This window comes from Pipra filicauda, unplaced genomic scaffold, assembly GCF_003945595.2.
Source record: "Pipra filicauda isolate LSUMZ 115617 unplaced genomic scaffold, ASM394559v2 scaffold477_size481170_pilon, whole genome shotgun sequence".
In the NCBI taxonomy this organism is placed as follows: domain Eukaryota; kingdom Metazoa; phylum Chordata; class Aves; order Passeriformes; family Pipridae; genus Pipra; species Pipra filicauda.
The window spans coordinates 293303-317791 of record NW_024104617.1 but is presented as its reverse complement, the minus strand read 5'-3'; the positions used below and the strand labels follow the sequence as shown (position 1 = coordinate 317791).

The 24489-nt window shown below is 37.8% G+C and overlaps 1 protein-coding gene across 3 annotated transcripts in view; it reads left to right on the top strand.

Moving 5' to 3' along the window:
- Window positions 1-24489, top strand: part of ARHGAP6 (Rho GTPase activating protein 6) — a 158693-nt gene that overhangs the window by 123792 nt on the left and 10412 nt on the right. For all 3 annotated transcript variants that reach the window (XM_027725641.2, XM_027725643.2, XM_027725642.2), the window contains exons 4-10: window positions 1981-2237; window positions 7125-7320; window positions 10348-10403; window positions 13832-13982; window positions 15186-15334; window positions 18632-18811; window positions 23451-23548. In XM_027725641.2, coding sequence (XP_027581442.1) covers window positions 1981-2237; window positions 7125-7320; window positions 10348-10403; window positions 13832-13982; window positions 15186-15334; window positions 18632-18811; window positions 23451-23548 — 1087 coding nt within the window. The remainder of the gene's footprint in view (window positions 1-1980; window positions 2238-7124; window positions 7321-10347; window positions 10404-13831; window positions 13983-15185; window positions 15335-18631; window positions 18812-23450; window positions 23549-24489) is intronic.

Sequence of the window (24489 nt, the reverse complement as noted above, 5' to 3'; positions counted from 1 at the left end):
GCTAGTGCTGTAGGATCAATGGCACCAGCATGGGCATCACATGAGCTAAATATTGCTGTCCTCTCCCAATTTGAAGCACAAGTGGCTCTGGCCCAAACCAGAGAAGTATTTTGTGTTCAGGTTTTCATTTGGCTCAGTGGTTTTTCTCAGGAAATGTTGTGGAAGGACAAATAAAAAGGGGTGCTGGGAGTATAACAAAGCACATGGTTAGACAGCTAAGAGGGGAGATGTTACATATGTGTGTTTCAAATTTGTCATCTTAAATATTCACTGGGCAGATAATTCAGAACAGTAATTTAATACTAGTACTCTCAAAATTTTTCAGACACACTCTGCTGGGTACAGGAGGGACTCCTGGAACTGACAATCCTCACGTTGCTTGATATCCGTGTGATGATGTTCTTTCTTGTCCTAAATTAAATGCAGATGGTTTTGGATGTCATTATACTCACAGGTCACCTCCAGACTTGCTTGATATATGAGGCTCTGCTTCCTGATTTAGTTTTGTCTGGCCACCAAAGTTAGTTGGTGTTTTAACATTTCATACTTCTAAAGAGCAGGAATGTTTCTCACTGAATCGGAACAACGGGCTCTTGTTTCTTTAGTGTGATAAACTAGTAGTGAACTCAGTCAAGATTCATAAAATAACCTCTTCTTTTCAATACCTTACTATAACCTTAATGATATTGCAAATCTACCTAAAATTTGAAAATATCATCAAAGACATCGTCAGACTTAAAATTCTAGGAGGAACTTTGGCCTTTAATTATTTACATGATTGTGGCAAAAGAGAAGCAGAGCATATAAGAATTTTTCTGCTTCTGTATTTTTTTGGTTTGAGGTTTTTATGGGGTTTTGGGGTTTTTTTTATGGTTCCTTTTTTCATACTTAAAAAAAAGGGTTTGATCTCTGCTGCTATATTTATTCCTGATACAAGCAGTTCTGAAACTGGAACCTAGTAGACATTACACCCATTTTCATTAGGATGAATAGCATCAATAGCTATTTTTTTCATTCCATTTGAGCACAAACCAGTTCTAGTTGGAAGTCTGTCCCAATGGTTTTGGTTCTGCTAATGTCAGATAGGTCTGATTTGAAACTTAATGATGAGCATTTTATTGTTAGTTGTTGGCTGATTCACTGTAAAACGTTTTTCTATTTTGTAAAATATTTAAGCATTTTAGAGACCTGAAGTATATGCTGGTTTTGTACATTACAGTTATATTGATGTGGGATGGGATTATGTCTTTTTGTTAATTGAGAGAAACATTTCTTCTCCTGTATTTCTATACATCATGTATATTTTTATACTGTTACAAAGGACCTTTGTACTGATACACCACTATTAAACAGGGTTAGTCTTATCAGTATTTAAAACAGTATAGTTCTTGTGTATATTTAAAACTATATCCTTGAAGGCTTAGTCTGAATAGTGAATGTACTTACAAGCTCTCTGTACAGGTAGATGCATACTCTCCTGAACTGTAATGAAAACCCTGCACGTACTGGTACCCCTTGACTCTGGTGCCCTACAACACTTATGAGAAAGAAGCCTGGTGAAGGGCTCTGAAAAATGAGAGGGAGTTGTGGCACAGTCCAGCTACGCTCCCCAGTCTCAGGATGAGGTTACCAGAGTTTCTGATGCCCCTCTGCACCATCTGGATGTAACCAGAAGTGCCTGACTTCACTCACTTTCAGTGGAAGTGAAGATCTTAATTAGTTCTGCTCCCAAGTGATTTTCCAAGATTCTGCATGGTGTATCTTTCATGATGCAACTAGAGACAGGATTCAGGTACCATGGGCTACAATTACCTGGCACTGTTGTTATTATTATGCAGTCTAGTACTTAATTGGACTTACTATATATTTAAAGGGACTTCAGATTGTTTTTCTTTTTAACAGCTTAACCATTAATTCTTTTTGTAATAAATAAATAGCAGATGTTTGGTAAATATTAGGGTTTTGTTGTTATTGTTGCAGAATTTATTCCCCAGGCTTTTGGAATGCCTTTGTCCCAAGTGATTGCTAATGACCGGGCCTACAAGCTCAAGCAAGACTCTCAGAGAGAAGAGCAAAAAGATGTTTCAGATTTTGTGGCCTTTCTTTTGCCATTTGGAACTAAAAGACAGAACAAAGAACTTTCAAGCAGTAACTCATCTCTTAGCTCAACCTCAGAAACACCAAACGAATCCACTTCTCCTAACACACCTGAGCCAGCGCCACGAGCAAGGAGGCGTGTAAGTAGACCCATCACAAGGGGATGCATGACAGTAGGTCCAGAGGGTCTAGCTGGACCAGGAAAACACCTGTTGTGTCTATGAATTGTGGAATACCTCTTTTGTTGCGTTTCAAATAGTGGGAGTTTTTTTCATGTGGAAGTCAACCTGGTCAACACCAGAAGACTCTTAACTGTAGTGGGAATCTTCTTTCTGTGATGCTGGTGGGAGAAGATTTTATAGATTGTGTAAGTTTGTTACAGATCACAAAGCAGTAGAGAGATTATCTAGAAATCTTCCTGTTTGCTCCCTTTATCAACCTCTCCTATCTAAGTCTTTTAGATTTAACAAATTCCATCTGTCTTCAACCAAGAATACTAGAGAAGACTAAACCTATGTGATTGATATTTATAGATACAGTTCTATTAAACTAGCTCTACAAACTTGGTAATAAGTCTTTACTATTAATCCCTATCCTAATATTAATAAAAATCCTCATGTTCTAATTCTGATCATGTCCTTAGTGGTAAGTAAGAAGTTGTCAGAGTAGATTTGTACCAGGCTCTTTGAAGGATGTTTCTGCATACAGGCTATGAAGATGCCTTTGGCAGCAGAACACAGTGTGGTGGTTTTGGGCAGAATGTTAATCTACATGTAAGATAGGTACCTAGTTGACCATTTGTTAGCATGATTCTTTTCCTTGTAAGTAAATTTTACTCTCTGAACTTTACAGTAGTACAGTAACAGCAGTAAATCTTTTTCCTTTGCTACCATGGAATGGAGGTTCTAACATTTACTGCTTTTTGATTTCATTTGCAATGGAGGGAGGAAAAAAAAGCATAATAAAATACTTTAAATTAAACCCCTTTTAAGAAATCTAAGCAAGAATTTGGGGTATAAGAACAGACTCTGGAAAATAAAATATCTTCTTAGGAGCCTCACCTTCTTTCGTCGTTAGGATAAAACCTTATTCAGGGAAATGCCGTGTAGGGCTCTTCAGAGTATTAAGAGGGATAGAACTGGAGTAAATTGCAAATTAAGAGAAGATAGAAGACAGATCATGAAGCTGTTTGTTCACTCTAGCTGCCAGCTGAAGCTAGAAGTGTCTATATTCTGTCTGCAAATAGCTGAAAACATGATGTTTGCACTCTAATATACGCATTAATGCACATCTCTTGATCTGTGCAAACCACATGAACAGGCAGTTGTGTTCACACAAAAGGGCAAAGCACATTTGAACTAAGTGTGAAGGGAAACCCATGAACTTCTTTCAGAATTTGGCATAGTCAGTGACAAAAAATAGAAGTTCACTGTATACACCCCTTGGCTTCAGAACCTGAGTAAAAAATAATTCATATGTCCAGATATGGGTCGTCTGCTGTTCTTTTCAAGTGTGCTAAGATCTCTGACATGCATTTGACCAGCCAGGAAGCAGAAGGAACATGATCCTTTGGTACATCTAAAGGATGGAGATCCATCAGGACCAAGTTCCTAGAAGCAGAGGGAGAGTTTTGCTTTTTTTTGTTTGGAGTTTTTTTTTGGAGGGGGGCGGGGGGGGCTTTGTCTGTTTGGTTTTGGGGGTTTTTTTGTTTGTTAATGCCAGGATTGCAGCTTTCACAGTGTTGAAATGGAGTCTTTAGTCCATAGCCATGAGAATGCAGTAGCACATGGTTCACCTACAGAGAAGTAAGGTAGACTAAGGCGGACAGTGTGACAGGAGGGAGCTGGCATTTTCTGTTGGGAATGCAGGTAATGTACGTTGTGAATTGTCAGTTATTTAACATTAATATCAACTCATGTGCCATATCTTGCCTGTCTTTAGCCTTTAGAATTCTGCTTATCAGTGTACTTACTCCTCTCTCTTGAGGTTTTTTTAGGGGATGGTAAGGAAGCCTGCACTTTATCTCTTGAGCGCTATTGCACTGTTTATTTTCAAGTGTGGGAAGACAAATGCTTACAAAAAAATTTTAAAATGATTCATTAGTACATGCAACTGTTACAACTGGTTTATCACACAAATGCTGCACAGACACCTGGAGTGCAGTTCTCTCTGACTTAAATGTGAGGGATTGCTTATCACTGTACCATTCACTTATTTGCTACTGTGTCATTCACTTTGTGTATTCCAGTGAGTCTTCAAACACTCAGCTGAGACTTTCAATAAGAGATATAAAGTAATGCTGGCTGCAGAGCTCAGTGCTGTGGCTCTGTCTCCTCCAAGAGCTTGACAGAAATCACTGTTGCTGCATTTTCTGTGTATGATTTTTGCCCAGCGGTTGGAAGTTCAGGCCCTGGTTATCATCAAAGCACTTTTTGTGTGCCTATTGTAGAGAATTCTGACTCCCTGTTAATACTTTATATATATAATACAACCAGAATTTATTTAAGTATGAGGAGTTCAGTCATACTGCTTTACTACTGAAATAGCGTAATGTATGGAATTGAAATGGATCCCGTGCATCCCAACTCTAATGTTGCTCATCTTTTCAAAAGAGGAAAGCCTTCTAAAACCCTAAAAAAGTAAAATGGTAAAGAAAAGCTTCATCTGACCTTCATTGAACACCTATTCCTCTGGCCTTGATTTTCTTTTTGCTCTTTCCATCTTCTCTTTAAATTTCACTTTCCTTTGTGTTTCTGTGTGTTTAGCTTAAGACTTGCCCAGCTTATTTAGATTTTGAGCTTGTCATGGGGGAGCAGGGACTGGTATCCATTATGTACACAGGTAATGCCTAGCAGATGGAACTTGGTTTTCTTCCGTTGTTGGGCACTGCAGTCCAAGTATCACTGTGTATGTGTTACTAGTCCTGGAGTAGTGGGCAGCAGTGAGCACAGTCTCCTCTGTTGTTCCTCAGCTGTCCTATAGATCTGTCTGAGCCCGAACTAATAGGTCTAGCTGAGTTTGAGCTGGATCCATGGAATATGTTAGTAGTGTTTTCCTGTACACTTTGAAGTTTAAAATCAGAGCTGGCCTGGACTTGGTATTGCCAAGCAGTGCTGTACTTCAGTCACTGAACTTAAGGTCACCCTTCTTAAAGCTAGCTCCAGTTAATCCACAAGTTTGATAAAATGCCCAAGGACAACGGTGAACTGACTGTATTTACATCTATTTTAGGGATCTGAATCCGACTTAAGTGACTCTGTGATAATAATGATTCATGAGATGAGGATGCTTTTCAGACAGGAGAGAACCAGTTAAGGCAGGGTATAAAGGAAGGCATGTGTCGTATAGGATCTGCTTGGGAGCTGCAGCGGTCAGGGTATTGTTAGGATTTTCAGTGTCAATCAATTAACTTGATGTCTAGAATGCCAAACTATTAAAAACAAAATCAAAAAATCGTTCAGTTGGAATTTAACACACATGGATCCTAGCCAGAGTTTCTTGTTTGGTTTCAGGTTTTTGTTTGCTTGTTTGTTTGCTTTTGTTTCCATTTGGCAGGAAACGGTAAAGGGAATCAAGCAGATGTACTTTTGAGAGACATCAGAAATAAACGTCAAAAGTTGCATTCTAAAGGGTCTAGTAATTGTATATAAAAATGTGGGTAAAAAAAAATAAAAACTTCACTGTGCTTTATTTATATGTCTTCCATGAGTTATAAGAAACATAATTATACCTGGTAAGTTAAATGTTTTTTTTGAAAAGACATTACAAACTAGAAATTTTTAATGAATTTGAAATCTCATTGGACTTTTTATGAGTTGGAAATATTTGTAAAGTTTGGTTGGCTGGGCTGATGGAAGAAAATACTTCTAGAGCTTGAAATTCCCTTGCAGGCTGCTGTAATGTTCTCATGTAATACACATTGAGATCTAACTAGCAGTCTATAAAATACCTGTCATCAGAACAGTGTGCTTTTAAGAAACTATAGTTGTCAGCAAAGTTTTGAGTAGGAATTTACATTTTCTTCTTTACATGACACACTGGATCCCTGTACAGTACTTTTTATGTTACTGTAAAATTTGTGCTGTGTTTTGGAAAGAAAGAAAAAACTTTACAACATATTTTTAATAGGAATAAACCCCCAAAATTTTCTTTTTGTTTTATTATTATTTGTAAGCCTATATGTCCTCTAAAATGTTTCTGCCTGATAAGTTTAATAACAGTTGAGGAAATTGGTAATTTTGAAGTGACAGTAATCTTGTGGTTTGAAAAAAAAACCACTTGTTTTTCAAGTGTGAACATTGAAACATGCCATAAACCTCCTGCTGCTTGTACTGCTTTTTCCTTTACAGACTGCTTGAACTTCTGTGCCTTGCTGTAATCCAAACATAGCTTTCAAAGCTTTCATTGGAATTTTAATGATTTTGAAATATGAAGATACATGAAGTAGAATTATCTAAAGAATATTACCCCTCTGCTTCTCTGGTGTGTCTTTGTTCTGTGATAATGTGGGATTAATTCAAACTCCACAGCTGTATGTATTTGTGATATTAACTCTTGACTGTATATAATGTATAGTTTTAAATCTGTTTGCATGAGTTTCACTGATACAATGGTCCAAGCTACAGAAGAAGTAGGGGAATCAGGTTTAAAAATGTGTATTTGTCTCCATGCACGTAAATATGGTACTGCTGATGTACACACACAGACCATGATTCACCCTTGTCCTGCAGTATGTGCAGGTTTATAACAGTAAAAAGATGTGGCAAATGAGTGGAAAGCACTTAGGTTTTCCAATATCTTGATTTGTATTTCTTGTAATATGTTAAGAATAGCATTGGTACCATTGTGATTTTCCCATCCATTACACTGGTATTATAACTTCATTAATTTATAAAACCTTTGTAGCAAATTATATTTTCATATTAGTTTGTTTAAAATGCAGGTAGGCAAATTCTTTGTTAGATGAGGTCCTATGATGTTTATATTTCTCCAACCATACTGATTATTCATGTGTGTGTGTTTTACAGGGTGCGATGTCTGTAGACTCTATTACAGATCTTGATGACAATCAGTCACGATTGTTGGAGGCTCTACAGCTGTCTTTGCCAGCAGAAGCCCAGAGCAAGAAAGAAAAGGCAAGAGATAAGAAACTAAGCCTGAACCCTATTTACAGGCAGGTTCCCCGGCTTGTAGATAGTTGCTGCCAGCACTTGGAAAAGCATGGTAAGAATATTTTGTTTTCCCAGGAGGGGCAGATGTATTTTTACTATAATATAAATAAATGCACATTTTAAGAAGAAACTATATGCTTCCAATTGCAAGGTCATCTTTGAAAGTTAGACACTTTCCCTCCTATTTTGCCTCTTACTAAAGATAGTCTCACTTACAGTATGAGACTTACTTGTCTCGTACTTAGATGATAAATTCCCTAACTAGGACTCTGTGCTACAAGCTTGGAAACTGGCCCATAGAGTGTGGGGATAGAGATTTTCTTGGAGGTCACTCATCTTTTATTGGTGTGCTCAGCTCTGCAGGAACGACTCTTCACACCCCACAGGTTTACCTATACCTTGAGAATAAAAGTTTGAAATGTGCCAGTCAGTCTGGAGTCATTCTTCACAACCAGTGGATCTTATGATGTGAGAGCTAAATGAACTGTTTATACTACAGTGCAAGACTTCTGATATTTGAAGACAGAAAAAGAAAAAATCCCATGCTAAATATATATTAAGCTTCGAGAAGCTTTTTCCTGTTCTCTACAAGGCTTGAAGTCTGACTACTCAGTTTGTCTCTGACTTGATTCCTCCTGACCAGCCTAAGGCTCAGGCCTGCTCTCTCCAAAGGGAGTTACAGACTCCTGCCAATATTCTTCTCGTGTCTTCATGGTTGTCCAGTCACGAACCTCCCACAGCTTTATGTAATGCAGAAACAATAGTCAGTCAAGGTATCTGTTCAGCATCTCTGCCAAACTATCTTAGTCTTGTAAAGTTTTTTAATGAGAATTGAAATAACTTGGCTGCAGCAAGACAGAGTTATCACGTGGTCAGATAATAAACAAACCATAAAATAATGGTGACTGCAACACCAAATGATGCATTTGATGCCTAATTTCACCAGAAAGAAATAATTTACTGACTCTGAATGAAAGGCTTTTGCAGATGAGGGACTGCAATTTAAACGACAATGCTGAGCTTTCATAATTTGTAATTGAAAACTGTGTTGCTTACAAATATATCAAGGAACACTGCAAAAGATAGTCACTGTTAGTCTTTTACAGAGATTAGATACCATGGCTGATGAATAAGTGTTGGATGATTAAGGTTGAGATGAATGACTTGCATCCCTTTAAGCAAGGATAGCTGAGTCTGGAGAACATAAAAGTATCTGAGTCAGCCAAAAAACCATTCAGCTGAGTATCATTTGGATATTGTGATTTTATGTCACTTGATCATCTGTGATAATTTTTTTGATCCCCTTAACCCACTGTCATAACAATGATTCTTTTCTGTACAACACTCTTTACTAAAATATTTGCTTTACATGGAAGTTTTCTCTCAAAGGAAATTTATTATGAGTTCATTGTCTAAGAGTGCACTGTAGTACCCCACAACACAATAATATGATATAATTTGAGGCAAATAGTGATGTTCTTCATTTTTCAATTTAATCTGCTGTCCACAAGACAGTCATTGCGACTGAACGACTTAGAGAAATTTAAAGATTGCAAAAGATGGACATCACTGTTTGCTCACTGGGATCATAGAGGACTTCCAGTTCTAGCAAGAATCCTGTAGGAACATTATTCAAGGCTACATGATGGACCAAGTTTCTGATTCCTAAGCCTTTCTGATTTCTAAAGCCTTTAGGCTGATTTTTCAGCAACAAATCATCAGCATTTTCTGATAAATGCTTTGAACGATAATTTTGAACATTATATGACAAAAAATGGTTATGTTTTTAGCCATAAAAGCTGCTGTCCTTGTTCACCTTACCTGTCTTTCCTGGCATCATGTCTCAGAGATGTAAAGCTTGACTCCCTGTAGGAGTCAAGTGTAGAACAAATACTGTATGTCTATGCAGGGACTGATAACCAGCCTGTGGGTTTTGCCCAATGTGTGTATCTCCATCTAGGATGATTCCCTGCTAATGTCTCTAGGTTTACTAAATGGTATTCCATCAGTGTAATATTCTGTTAATCAAAGACAGAAGATCTGAAGTGATGTGTCACATTGAGACTCAAAACAAGAAAGCAGAATCCTGTCTGAATTTCTCTGATGAAAATCTGCAACTCCAAACACCATTGCAAAGTGACACATCCCTTCGTTATAAGTGTAGCTTATAGATAATTTCATCCTTTTTGCGAAAATGTATAACTCTGTAAAATTATATTAAGTATACAGCTCCTTAAGGCTCTAAAATTTCCACTCACATTGCCATTGCTAAAGGCCATGTCACCTCTAGGGTAGCATTTACTCTCAAATTTTTTTGGTCCTGTTAGTCTGCAAAGTATGTCCATTTGATAACCATGTTATTGTTTGTTTGATACTCTGGTGGTATCTACAGAGCTAGATGAAGGTTTGAACTAATTTCTTATGGAACAGCAGGCAACACCCATTCCAAATCACTTTAAGTCTAAATGACACACTTCTGCACTTTGCTTCTTTATAGCTTTCCCTCTGTATAAAAACTGTTCCTACCCTATAAAGTGTACAACTCCCACGTAGAGTTCTTGCCTCTCATAGTCTGCCTGAGTGCCCTATTTATGTCCCTTTGAAGGAAACTCAACTTTGTCTTGACAGGCACTATAGAGCCAGTGAGTAACCCCAAACACCGACTGCTTCCTGTATCCAAAGACACAGCTCAATGCTCACACGTTTAGTTATTTTATAACCTGTTCCCTTGGATGACAGTCCTGGAAGTGCCACCTCCAAACCCTGAGCAGTGCCTCACTCTCTGCATACCTCTGTTCCTCATGCAGCAGCAGTGGCACTACCAAAATGGCATCACAAGAAATGTCACAGAGATACCATTTTGCAGATTAGGTGAGGTCCTTAAAAACCACAGTGGATGGCTTCTTAATCACAACTGAGTCTTGCCTCAGCCTGGTAAGTACAAGTTTGTAGAGAAATATGTTACTAGTTTTTTTATTATTCTTTTAAGTACACATATAGTTCAGATTGCTTGGGTTGAATGCAATTGTCAGGAGAAAATTTAATGATAAAACAGTTTTATGATGTGCTACACTTGCAGGTCTCCAGACAGTAGGAATATTCAGAGTTGGAAGCTCAAAAAAGAGAGTACGACAGGTGAGTGGATATGGATATGGTTTTCCTTCTACGATACGGTTTTCCTTCCAGCTACGATACAAACAAATCCGATTCCATTTGTTGTGATTTCCTCCCTATCCATCACCTGGTGAATTTCAGGGTTTCTGGATCAGTGACTTCTTTTTCTGATGGCTCATAACAGGCCATTTCATGTATCTTTTACATCTGGTGAAATCCTTGTCAGGTTCTCAGCAGGTTAACAGTCTGTTATGTTTTGCTCTGCAAAAGTATCACAGGGTTGGAGATCCAAACAGACCACACTGATGAAATTTTCCAAAGGTTACACTGTAGGGAAAAAAAAAAACAACTTGGCTGTTCATTTCATCTCGGAAACAGCTGAAGCTCCCAAAGTAAACTCAAACTGTAAATCTTTTTTGGAAAACTCACGGTATGAGAAAACATGCAAGTACAGAACAACCTCTTTGACCCTCAGATTGCTGCTCCTAAATGTCACCTCTCTTTTACCCCTACTAAACTTGAAGGTCAGAGCAGGTCCTTCCAAGTCTTATTTTCAGCCAAATGATGAAAAATCAAAGGTGGTGTACAATTAGGTTTCAGAGACAAAGTCAGAAGTGGGTGTTACCTCACCCCTAGATATTGCATTGTTATTTCCAGAAGTTGGGAATACATTGAGTTAGAGCAGTAAGAAATAGTAATTGATGTTTGTGTGATGTTTAAGGAGGGGATAAAACGTTACAGAAAAATACCCCTCCCAGGAAGTATAAGACAAAAAGCATCAAACAGAAAAAAAAACAAAAGAAAGCTTGACTGCATCTGATCCCAGAAGTACTTTGTTGCAAAAACAGTGTAATGTTTTGTCGCTCTGTCAAGTTACCTTGAGTAGCTAAACTGAATTGATTTTGGCTGGTAGGACAGTATAGCCTGCTGGTTTGTAGCTTATTCTCTAGCAGTTTCTGTTGTTGAGTGGCTGGTGTAACACCAAGCTAAAAACATTCATGGTCTGCAGAGGCAGTTGTTAGGTCAGCACTGAACTAGATAAAGTATTGAAGTTGCCTTGCAAGCTTTAATGTCAAAACATATATTATCATTTAGGGGTGAGTATAATTGCATCATACCTCTGGAAGCAGAGAGCTTCTATCATTTACTTGTGAACTAAGCTTTACTTTGAACATCAATGACTTTCACCAATTTTTCTTGTGTTTTCAAAAGGTGAGGAAATAAAAAGATTTGGGTATCTATGTGTTCTATTACACTGACTAATTTATTGAACTACATAAACTGATATATTTCATTAAACAACAAGGAAGCATCAGCTTGGCCCTTGCAGTTACAATAATAAATGCTGTCAACATGAACACATGGGAAAGTCTGGATTCAATTAAAATTCCACTCATTTTCTGAACCATGGAAAGCCAAACCCAGGACTCAGATTTTGGTGTGCTTTTGCAGCTGTTCACTAGTTTTCCTTGTCTAGAAAGTAAGCATATTTTTGTTTTCCTTCCTTTCCCAGTTAGAAAATGTAATGTTTCCACTGTAGTTTATTGCAATAAATACATAAGGAAGAGAAAATCTAGAACAAGTGCACCTATTACAAACCTCCTCCTTCACATTCAGTGGGGTGTAGGACAAAGATGCAAACACCTCGTGTTGACTCAAGGTGGTAGGTCTGGTGCATTGGGATGTCCTCATCTCTCATATCATAAGCTCCAGTGGATGCTGTAGTTCAACATAAGTATCTTCCAAAAGTCTGAAAGTATTCCCTCTGAGTGGAGTCTGAGAGACCTAAAGTTTAAACTTAAAAATACACACTTTAAACAGCTGTGGTACCTGGGCCTGAAATGTGACAATGTCTCACCAAAGCTTATCTGATATTGTGCTGCGTAGGACATCTCTATAGGCCTCATTAGATATCAGAAATGCCCTATTCAAGGCTGTTACAGCAGTTTATGATTTAGGCAGCTATTTGGGAAGTCTCAATTCCTGATGCAGTGCTAAGCTGTTTCCTCAGCTGCTTTTGGGCAGTAAATGCAGAAGAAATCTTCTGGATTGAGCTAATTCATGGTGCTCCATGGAGATGTTCTACATTTGCCACCAGTCTGGAGAGTAGAATCGAGCCAGGAATGAAGTCCTCAAGTTGGCACTGAAAAATCTTTGACCACAAATCAGCAGGGGGAAGCATAATACTAGATAAAGAACATATTCTGGTCTTAGTAGAATAATTATTCATTATTAGTAATGACTGATATGAATAATGTTAAAAGTAATCCTAATAAATTAGAATGGAGGCTGTGATTTTCAGACAATGCCTTTCACAGTCATTATGAAAGACAATTTCAACTGAAAACACAGAATTTTCATGCTGTACACACTCAAGATAGATTTGCACATAGGATTTGCCACAAATTATCACAGGCACATAGTTTGCTTGTGACTTAGCTTCTTTCCTCTTTTTGGTATGTCTGTAATATTCCTGGTAAAGAAATCTGATACCTCAAATTTCCTTTTTTAGTAAGGTTTAGCTGTAATTACTCTCTGAGAAGATAGATTGTGATACCTCATAATGTTAGCAAAGGTATGAATTTTCTCTAGGAAATAGTTTTAAAACATCTTGACTCTTTTCAAAATGAAAAGAGTAAAAAGTGGAGCTGTCAACCTGAGGAAAGCATTCTGCTCTTGGTGCTGGGAAATCTCTCCAGAAGGGCAGGCTTTTCTCTTCATAAGGTATCTTGGATGTGGAAGAGGAATTTCTTCTGCCTTTTGGAAGCATGATGCCTTTGAATTATATGGAATTTGTCTGAGGACCATAGCTGGAAAAAAAGTAGCAATACCTTGTAATGTTAACTCCGTAATGATGATCACTTAGTGAATATAACTAAATTAAAAGGCAGAACAAGGTGTATGTGGACGAGTGCCGTGCCATTTGAGTAAACCTGTCTTCTTGCTGCTATCCTTACGTAGAGTCTTAAATCACAAGAGAAACGTGAGTTTGGTGGATATTAACATTTTCTTATTATTAACGTTTTTGTACAAAATTGTAAATGTTATGAAATGCAATTTTAGTTTTTCTGGTTCTAGGGATAATGCAGTAAGGTGGTATAAGAAAGCCTTTCTTTCAATTTTCCTTATTCTCCCTGGTTTCTGCCTTTGATATGAATCTTGCATTTCTGCAAAAATTATACTTGGGCACATTTTTTCATGTAAAAGTGTCATTTATTAGCTGGAAAGAAAAAGCTATATTTTATTGCAGTGTAGTACAAACCTTAAGTCATGTATCATGAAATAAACAACAATTACACATGAATTATATCTTTGACCTTACCAAAAACTAATCATGCCCAAGCTCAAAAGTGAAAATTAGTAAATCTACTTCTTAAAAGATTTTCTATGTTGGGATGTATTAATTGGGACAGTAAGTGACTGTGGTTTTCTGTCATGTTCTTTTCCAGTTACGCGAAGAGTTTGACCGAGGCATAGATGTTGTATTAGATGAAGAGCACAGCATTCATGATGTTGCTGCTTTGTTAAAGGAATTTCTGCGTGACATGCCTGACCCGCTTCTCACCAGAGAGCTTTATACACCTTTCATCAATACTGTCTGTGAGCTCTGCAGCATCTTTATTTACCAATTTTGAAAAACTAACCTGATTGAATTCTTTTATCTCTACTAATCATCTTCTTTTATTCTGTGCATTTAGGGCTTTACCCTTGATTTGCTCCAAATATTTGTATAATGTATTATAAACAATATAGTATATTCTAATATACTATACTATATATAATATGCTATACTATAGTGTAGGTTATATATATAATATTGTATATAATATAAATAATATAGTATATCCTTTAGTATAAATTTACTGAGGTTTTTCCTTTGTGTTCATACTGTGTAAGTGTAATCCAGAAAACTAGAACAGCAACTATTTCACTCATACATATTTTTGCATTTGTATATAGGATGTGATTCGTGTTATCTATTAAAATCTGACCCTGTCATTGGTTCAGCAGTACCTGATCACAGACTCCAGTTTGAATCCCAGTATCTTAAAATTTTTAGAGCTGTTCACTGACCAAAATTCCATCCTAGCTTAAAATATTCAAGTTTCTTCATAGTTAATGGTCCTCAAAGGCATCATATTAAGTACGATGTGTTGCCTGAGTGCAGACTCTCACAAATTTAGGAAAAAGTAAAGTTGGACCCTTCAAGCTTCAGCTGCTGCCCGGTTTGTGTTCTTCAGAATCTTTCTAGCTCCCATGTGTGAGATCCTGCCTCTGTCTTGTCTCACTGGCTACCATTGAGGTTCGAGTGATGGTGTTTGCAGAATATCCTTTATATCTCTACTTGCTTTTGCAATCTCCCAGGACCTCTGTAAGATGCAAAATTGTAAGAAAACTGATTAAAAATGGCTATACTGAAACCTGACTGGGATGCTTGCCAGCTACTGTATATACCAGGAGCTGTACTTAAATGAATGGAGTAAATAGAAAAGTAAGCAGAATTTTGGAGTCCAGTTGCAGCAATGGAATGTGCAACATGGATTTTGCTCTCTTATAGAATGAGAAAAGTTCCTATGAATTTGTGAGTGAAATGTTTATCAACCAAGGCAAAAATCTCATAATAGTAGTTGTTGCACTTTTGATATTTCCTTCAAGTTTTCTCTTTTTCTTCTGACGTTCTAAGGGAAATGATCCTTAAACAAAGCTATTCTTATGCCTTTCCTTGGGCTTGGAACAGTCTATTTGTTCTTCTTTTAGGTTAGTTGGAGTGATTTTCTTAGAATATATTTTTTCCCCTCTTAGTATTAGAGCCAGATGAACAGCTAAGCACCTTACAGCTTCTCATTTATCTTCTACCTCCTTGTAACTGCGATACCCTACACCGGCTGCTGCAGTTCCTCTCCACAGTAGCTGGCCATGCAGAAGACACCAGAGACAAAGATGGCCAAGAGGTAAGTCCTGATCACTTGTATCCTTTGACTTTGCTTAACTGATGGTCTGAAAAGAGATCTTGAAAGCCTTGAAACATTCACAGTGGTGGTATACTTGTGAAAGATGGGAGGCATTTAATCTACTTGCCTGCACTTTTGCCATTTGGTTGTTTACTATGTTCTTAGGGCCATGAAAGTTTAATTTTTGTATGACTTAATCAGTAAAGCATCTACGACTTCCTTTGGTTGATTCACAGCGTAACCAACCTTGTTCTTAATGTTATTCATCTAGCCTTGTTTTATCCTATTATGTTCTATGGAAAAAGTACTCAGAAGAGGTCAGGCATGCAAGAATATGCTTTTTCATTCTCTTTTTGTTCTCTGTTGTTACTTTCTTATATGACCTTTGGACACAGCAGTTCACTTCTTAGTTCCTTTAGCTTCCTTGTGTGCACTGGGTAGTGAAAAATAAAAAACAAAGGACAGGAACTCCAGCTGTATCCTTTCAACTGACAGACCTCATCACTAGTTGGAGTCAGGGTGTTCATCTTTGCCTGTTTTCCTTCTGACCTCCTTACTGTTGCAGTCCAGACCAAATTCAGTGGAGAGGTTGCTGTGCACTAACCCCACAGATACAAGAATACCAGTAGCAGTGGGGCTGAGCTGCACTTCAGAGCTTCACACATCTGCATCTGTGCCCGTTCACACTAGAGAAGATCTGAAAATCCAGGCTTCCCATTTTCTACCAGGAAAAGACTTGGACTAGTAGACTGCTCTGCAAAAGGTGGCAACTCTGTTAACTTTGAGTGGAATGGATACAGTCTGTCACTGCTTAACAGAACTGAACTGGTTTATCTGTGGGATGGACTTCTCTGTCCTCTGAACTGCAGCAGAATCTACTTCTGAGGTTACTTCTAAGACTCTTCTGAAACTCCTAGAGAATTTTGTCTTCCAGATGGAAAATCCTACTGATTTCATCAAATTTGGACACCTTTTGCAGTTGCCTGGTTTTAACAATTGGCACTTTGAGACTAAGTTTTTCCTAATTTCTGCCTCAAGTCCTAACTTCCAGTGTGCTGCATGTGACTTCTAGGCCTATTTCACTTTTAAATTCACTTTAAATAGTATTATTTTTGTTCTTAGCAAGGAGTTGGTAAAAAACTACACCACTATGATGGAAAGCACTTAGAAAGAGCAGCTTGTAACAGTTTTACTGTGCTTGAAAACATGTATAAGCCAACTAAGGTCATGGTCCCCTTGGTCCTGCAAAAAGTTCTTTGTTGGTTCGGGAATGTACCCAAGAGGATCTTATTGCAGGGCTAGGAGATCCTACTTAAGAGAGTTGAGTTGGCCCAACAGTTGTATTAAAGGCATTTTCATTCCACTTAACAGTACATCAGCTCTGCCACAGGTATTTTGGCAAGGCAGATTTATGTAAGCTCTCTTGACAGTATTGTAAGCATCAGGAATATTATGTGCAAATGGATACCTTTTATAGATAATACAGTATTCTGCTCACAGTTATTTAAGCCATTTATGAATAATTAAAAAATTAAGTGAATAAAGGCATACAGGGCAAGAGAAAGTATTTTATCAGACTGTTTGCTATCACTGGAAGGAAAACAGCCAAGCTTTGGCACACAGGACCTCTTCATGATTTCTTTCAAAAGCTCTTCTCTCACAAAGATGAAGATGGATGACTAACTGTATTGAAATTACTCATTCAGTTCATTTCAATGGATATGTTTACAACATTTTTTAAGGGATGCCCTGAGGCTGCCCCTAAGAAAAGACTCACTATTTGTACAAACAGCCTGCACATGCAGATCCAGGCACAGCCAGAGGCTGCCCCTGGCACACTGGAGGCACCACATGCCTCTGCATCCTTGGTGACTTGAAACTCAGAGAGAGTTGAAAAAGCAGGTCACCCGAAAAACAGCTGGGTGCATGGTGGTGTGCAAATAAGGGAGTGTGCTGTTCTCACAGTCATGCTGGGATGAGTCTCTGAACAAAGAGCCAACATGTTTGCTACGACTGCCCATCCACCTACTTAGTGCAGATGTCTCTCCAGCATTACACAGTGGTCTCACCAGTAAAAGGAAAAACTGTCTTTTACCATCAGCTCTGTGCTGTCTAGTTGAGCTCTGTAAAAGATAAACCAGGTATAGTCAGTGCACAGTTGTAAGTGTAACTGGAGTATTCAGTAAATGACCAGCTACAAAAAAAAATTTAAAAATACTGCTTTGAGAAGATCCATTTTGTATCACTCATTCCTCGGAATTCCATTACTGCCTCTTTTTGGTGCCTCTTCATGTCCTTTTGTAAAATTGTTCGTTCAAGTGTAATTGAAACAAATGAAAAATAACTCTCATGATTTTTTTTTTTTTATAATCCTGCAAGAAGTACTGGTACAATGGCCAAAATTCACTTACAGTCTTAACTGTTGGCATTTTCTTCTGCATTCAAAGAGTAGCAACCAAGGGGAGACAGAGAGAAGAAGAACATGATCCCAACTTTTTGCTCTGTTGAAAGAATAGAAGGGAAAAAAAGTAGTGTAATTACAAATATAACAATGAAATTTTTGATATAATAACGTATGCCATATTTTTCAATCATTCTTGTCTAGTGTAGTATATATTCCTAGCCTTCTGCTTCCTCAAAATTCAGGTTACTATTGCTTCTTTGAGCACAGATCTATAAAAGCAGGAAGAAAGGTAAAAATACAACAAACCAAAAAATTCACCCAACAAGTAAACATTTGTCATGTTCTAGCAAACAAGCAAAAATGCAGGCAAATACTAGTAAAAATAACGAGCCTGTTCCTTAGTTATCTAAAGTGTTTAAACATGGAAGAGTATCACTGTATAGGTTTCAAATCATGAGTGCTATTTGAGAAAGGTAGGAGTTTTCAGTATTTGGTCCTAAGAGATGATAACGTGTTGGGATGGTGAAGTAGGAGGGAGGTTTCTCTGAGTTCAGAAGTATGCCACTGTCGAGCTTCCAGGGAACTAAGGGCAGGAAGTACTTCCACCTTCTACTCCTCCAGTTAATTTAAAAATATATCCTGAATACCCACAGTACTTGTTGCCGAGATGTTCAAACAAGGTGTTTCAAGATTTCTAAAAATTGTTCATTTTTTATTTGACTTAGTGCTAGGTTTTGGTTTTGATGAGTGAAACATCTGTGAAAATAAGGAAGAGAGTGTGTGTGGTTTTGTGTGGGTGTGTAGGGGTTCGAGTGTGTGTAGATATGTGTATATACATGTCTGTATACATTACACTCTGTGAGACTCCACCTCATCTGTATTCTGTTTTCTAGATTACTGGGAACAAAATGACATCACTTAACCTGGCTACCATCTTTGGCCCTAACCTGTTGCACAAGCAGAAATCTACAGACAAGGAATTCTCAGTTCAGAGCTCAGCTCGAGCTGAAGAGAGTACTGCTATCATAGCTGTCGTACAAAAGATGATTGAAAACTATGAAGCCCTTTTCATGGTAGGTGGATATTTTTTCATATTACTCCTATACATTTTTAAGATAAGAGAGAGAATACCTGGTTGGTCTTAAAGTAGACGAGATGAAATAAACTGTAGAAGCTGCATTACATTAGGATCAATTAGTATCGGTAAAAAAAAGAGTAGTCTTCTATCAAGGAGAATGATTTGCAATAAGTAAAAGTATTAAAAATGTGTACTTACATCTTGCCTGGAATGATTTCTGTGTAATTAAGGGTATATTCCTTAGAAGATTTCTGTCTCTGGAAATGATGGGGTTGGCTATTCAGCTGTATACTAAACAATGCATGGACAAGACTGAAAATGACCTTTCACATCTCAGCTTTGGTAGTCAGGAAGCCAGTTTTTCTGCAGGGATTAAGAGATCCTTGGTTAATTTAAGAAACAGAGACTTTTTTTGTTGCTTGGATGAAGAGGAAGGACAAAGCTTTCTCATTTTTCAGTTGGATAAGAGGAGTAAAACATAAATCTGTGTAGTTCCTGAGTTCCCTTCTGTTCTCTTGCTGAAGCAAGGAAGTTTTTCATAAGAAGGCTGATGGCCTTGGTTTTGGACATGTTGTTTACTTAAGATGCAGCTTAGTTAAATCACATTCCTAATGCCTAGCAGTTACGTGGACAGTTAATTCTGTGGCTTCACCTTGTACTCTTTTTGTGTACAAAATTATAGGCTACCTCAGTATGACTTGTGCCTGAGAGGGCCCTGCTCTGGGGTAGCAAAGGCCAGTCAGACCTGTGTGCACTATCTCGTCTTCATTTTAATAAACATACACATCCTAACACAACCAGTAGTCTTGAAAAAGTGGAAATAGCTTTGGTTGTTATGTCCTGAAACTAAGCAGCACAGTATGTTACACTGAGGAGATAAGTTCCCAAAGCAGAAAGAAGAACACTCTGAAAACCTCCTTTAGTGCTTCAGCAAAGCTGAGTGCTTGGAGACCTTGTTGGAAGAAGATGGAGAAGCCTGAACTGTGGGCTGATGACCATGTAGTACTGTAAGGGGAAGGTGTCTATCAGATTTCAACAGGAAGAGCATGAGAAGCAGTCACGAGCCCTGCCTATCAATCTTAGCCTCAGATGAACTTCTTTGTGGTTTTCCTTGCATATATTTTTATTCTTGTATCATTGAGGCACAGTCTTTTTTTCTTTTCTTTTTTAATGCTTTTCACAGTTTAGGGAAATGTTAGGTGCTATTTTTCCTTCAACATCAGGAAAAGAAAGTGACAGAACTGCACTCATGGATGAAGGTCTGCTGGCCCAGAGTGGGGATGACACTATCAAGTTTAAAATAATACTTGAATAAGAATACTTGCAATACTTGAAGATTTCTTACTGTTTCTCCTCAAGAACTTCTTACAGCACAGACACATCTCAGTACATAATACTTAGGCACACATTCCAACTTTCACTCTGGAAAGGGTGGGGCTAAGGTTGGACTAACCTACATATGGGCTCTTTTAATTCTGACAGATTTTTTCCTCTATCTCTTCAGCACTTGCACTTTCATCTGAAGGTTAAACGAAGTGTGGGAAAAAAGTTTTCTTTTGTTTTCCAGAACAACTTTTACTGTTTATACTTGACATTTATGCTACTAAAAAAAGAAAAACATCTGGACTTAAGCATTCAGCTACAGCTGTAACATAGTGTATTTCTACTAAGGTGCTTTTGTGTTTGGTTTTCTTTTTTTCTTTTTTTTTTTTTTCTTCTTTCTGTTACTGTTCTATATGGGGAGGTTATAAAACTGTGATTGGCTTCAGCATTGAAATTGGAACAACATTTGTGAACCAAAACCTAGGAAACCGGGATGTGTTGGGGTACCCAGACCACAATATCAGAATGATTCTAACATATAAGTGGTCAGGGAGGTTCTGTTTGTCAGAACAACCCATGATACTGAGCACTGTTTTTACTAAGCAACTATCAGTAACGTCAATATGGAATAAGAAATGTGGATTTCTTATAGAAGATGGAATCTAAACTTTCTTCAGATGTCAGTGATGATAAGATCTTTCATATCCAATTCTTCCATTTCAGTGAAACTTAGGGATACATTAAAATGTTTTATGGAAATGTGTAAAGGACTGTTCTTTGCCAGTCCCTGAACTGTGTCCAGCAGCTCAATGCAAGGAGGCCCAACTCAACCACCCTTCATCTTTTTGGCTTTGACTCAGCATGGAGGATAGAGAACAGCAGCTTGGTCATGCCTTTTCATCTCCTAGCACCCAAACCCAGCCCTGCTGCAAAGAAGCACTACATAGTGATGAAATTTATTTTTACTGTTAGGGGCTACTGTGGCCTCCCCACTGCAGAGAAAGGCACACACTGCCTTTCTGTGCCACATCAGTAGCAGGGAACAGCACAAAGGAGACACTTCAAGGGTCTCTCCACCTTTTGTGTCTCAACAGCTATGATTCTCATAATAGCACCCAGCACCAAACATCAGAATATCTACTGTACTGGAGTCCTGACAACGCTGATACATCCTTGTATGTTCTCAATAGCTGTTATTTCAGCAGTGCCTTGGCTTCCCTTCTGTCCCCAAATTTCAGGTTCTCATCCATCTACTCAGACACAACTGCCAGTTAAACAATTAATTCAGTAATAGTTATTGTGACATCTTCCTGAGATACCAGTATTGTAGTTCTCTATAACTGAAAATTTATAATTACATGCATATCATGTCTACACTTACCAAATTACTTAACTAAACTGAAGAAAATTGCTGCACAGGAGCAATAAAACCCAGTAGAAAGCTAGCAAAGAGACCATCAGTACAAATCCAGTTGAAGATTCATTCATTAATGTGTCCTCATTCATTCAGATGGAAGCCCTATAACTCAATAGAACTGTTAGGTTTGGGTTTCTATTGGAACTGAAATTCTAGCTGGAACTTTATCAGAATCATTTCGATGGAATGAAAGATTGATTTTTTTTTAATAATGGAAAACATATTTTTATTTTACTGACAAAATCTTCTCAGTAGATTCTTGCAAGTTACTTGATATAAAACTGAATAGTAAGTTTCAGACAGAAAGATGTGGATTCTATTTTACCCTTAAACTTTATCTTGAGTTTATTCTACAGTATAGAAGGGCTGTCTAAATGAAGAAGTTACAGCACACTAGGTTTCCAAAAATATATTCCTATAAAGATAAAATAATTTATTTAAAGACTAGTATATCAGGGACCATCAGTAAGATATTTTTCCAGCTTAGAGACTGAATACAAGTTTTAAAAAATGAGTGTGTGGTTACACAAGTTTCTCATAGAGATTGTGGATCAATTTGAATTAAATTATGCATATTTTCATTTGTTTTCTAATTATTTCCTTATTTAAAGAAATAGGCCTTTTCTGTAACTTGACTCCCTAAATACCTCCCAAACTGAGGTATTCCTCTGGGCAATCTGTTAGTAATTCCTGTTTCCCAGGAAATGTCAGGGAGAACAAATGGCCCATGCAGTGTGACTTGGAAGTCAAGATATTCAGGCCCTGACAAGTTGCATCCAAAAACAGTTGATGACCTCTTGCTGGGATTGTCTTGTCTCCAGTTCTGTCATGAGTGAACCTGGGCTGTTAGTTCAAGTTTTTTGGGTGGTTTCGTCTGTTTCATTGTTTTGAAGTTCGAGTTGAATGTTCCACTGTGATGTAGACATACTCACTTAAGGATTGATAAGACTCCTGAAAAGTGCAGTTGGAAGCACAAAGTTTACTTGTGCAGATTTTGGGGTGCCATTTCTGCTTCGTGCCCAGGAGACGTTGCTGTATCCTGCATCTGCTGAAACTATCAAGGATTTTGAAGGTTCACCTCCATACAAAGTGCAAAGAGAAGGTTAGCAAATCAGAAGGTCAGACTCCAAAGAAGGTGACACAAATTCCAGCTGAACCTGTTGCTCAAAGTGGCTGGAGATCTAGCAGGACCCACTTGTAAGCCTGAGTTATGGACAGGTGAACTCTGTAATTATTCAAGGTCTTATTGAGCATAAGCAGGAATTTAAATGCTTCTAAGATCTCAGGATTTGGCTATATGGATACCTGAACATTAAATATTTATAAGGCTTCATTTAGAAAAATGCTGACCTTTGGCAGCCCTCATTGAAATGAAGCAACTGAAGATCTTCATAGATAGAACAATTACCGTGAAATTTCCGTAAGAGAAGGACATAAATAAGTCAAATGCGATGGAATATATGAAGAAACATTCTCCTTCTGTTGTAATTACATTTCACATTGTTTCTAGAAGAAGAGAAGTACAGTTCCTTGGAATGGAGATTTGTAAATGTCAATGTCCACAGATCTTTCAATAGAGATGTAAGGTGAGGACCTTAAACTGAAGCTTTTGAGATTGTGATACATGAGTAATCCCACTGTTATTACCGGGTGTAAAAGCCAACTGGATACCAACTGTATTCAACAGTAATCAGCATTTAACATTGTGCAAAGTGATCCTTAGTCCTACTTTATCTTCTGTTACATGAAATTTCTCTTTTAAGTGGAGGCTTCTGAATATTTTATGTACTCTCTGTAAACATATTGTGCTTGGTCTTTTAGATTAAGCATAGTACCAAAATTGCTGGTGAAAGGATATTAATCTCCAGCTGAGTATTTTTTCATGTCTTCATAGGTTTCCCCTGATCTACAGAATGAAGTGCTTATCAGCTTATTAGAGACTGACCCAGATGTTGTGGACTATTTGTTGAGGAGGAAAGCTTCCCAGTCATCGTGAGTAATCTGTTTTTTCATCATCCCTGTTTCTGCTGGGAATTTCTATCTCCCACTGGAAGTGTTCAAAAGGTTCCAGTTTTCCACAGCTCTTCTGCACTGTCTACAGTGGTGTAGAACTACTCTCCCCATTACACAGACTCTGCCAAAGAAATTATGACTCTTGTACAGTGTTTTCTTAAGACAAAACCTGTTTCCCAGTTCTGAGAAAAGATTGTGTTCTGCTGCAGAGAACAGAGTGACATGTACATAAGAATATTCAGTGCACTATTACCTGACAGGATGTATTTTAGTGATCTGCTGGTTTATGTCTTGGGTTTGTTGTAGTCTTCAGTAACAGGAGGCGTTATTCCACTGTCCTTGAAACACACTCTGGAGTGCCTTAATACCATCCCGGTGAACTGCTTGACCAGTTTGTCGTTCTTTTCCTATCGTGTACACATAGGACATTGTAAACAGATCAACTGCCACAACAGCACGTTTATGGAGACTCTTTGGATATTATTTAATTGTATACTTTGTGAAAGATCTGAAGAGAAAAAACTCTTGCAGTTATGATATATATCATATTGTGACTTTGTGTATGGTGTATATATGCCTGCACCCTTGTGCCTTAATGCTATGAGTTTGTACATTCATTTTAACAGGATTCCTGGCTTCCTCATGGGACCACACAGTCATTGTCTTTATTCTAGTGAATACCAATATGTCAGACCCAAAAATCACGAAATTTGACAGACTTGCTGTAAGGGATTTTTAAGAGGTTTCCTAGACTCTAAACTCTCTAGGACAGATTGGACTTTGTCTTCCTGTATTTGTGGAAAGTGCCTAGTGCATTCAGAATATAATTAAATTGAATTTGTACAGTTAGTGATAATTTTTTTTCTCTCCCTCTGAACATTGTATAGTTGGAGGTAATATAATAGTGTGCCTGGCTTTAA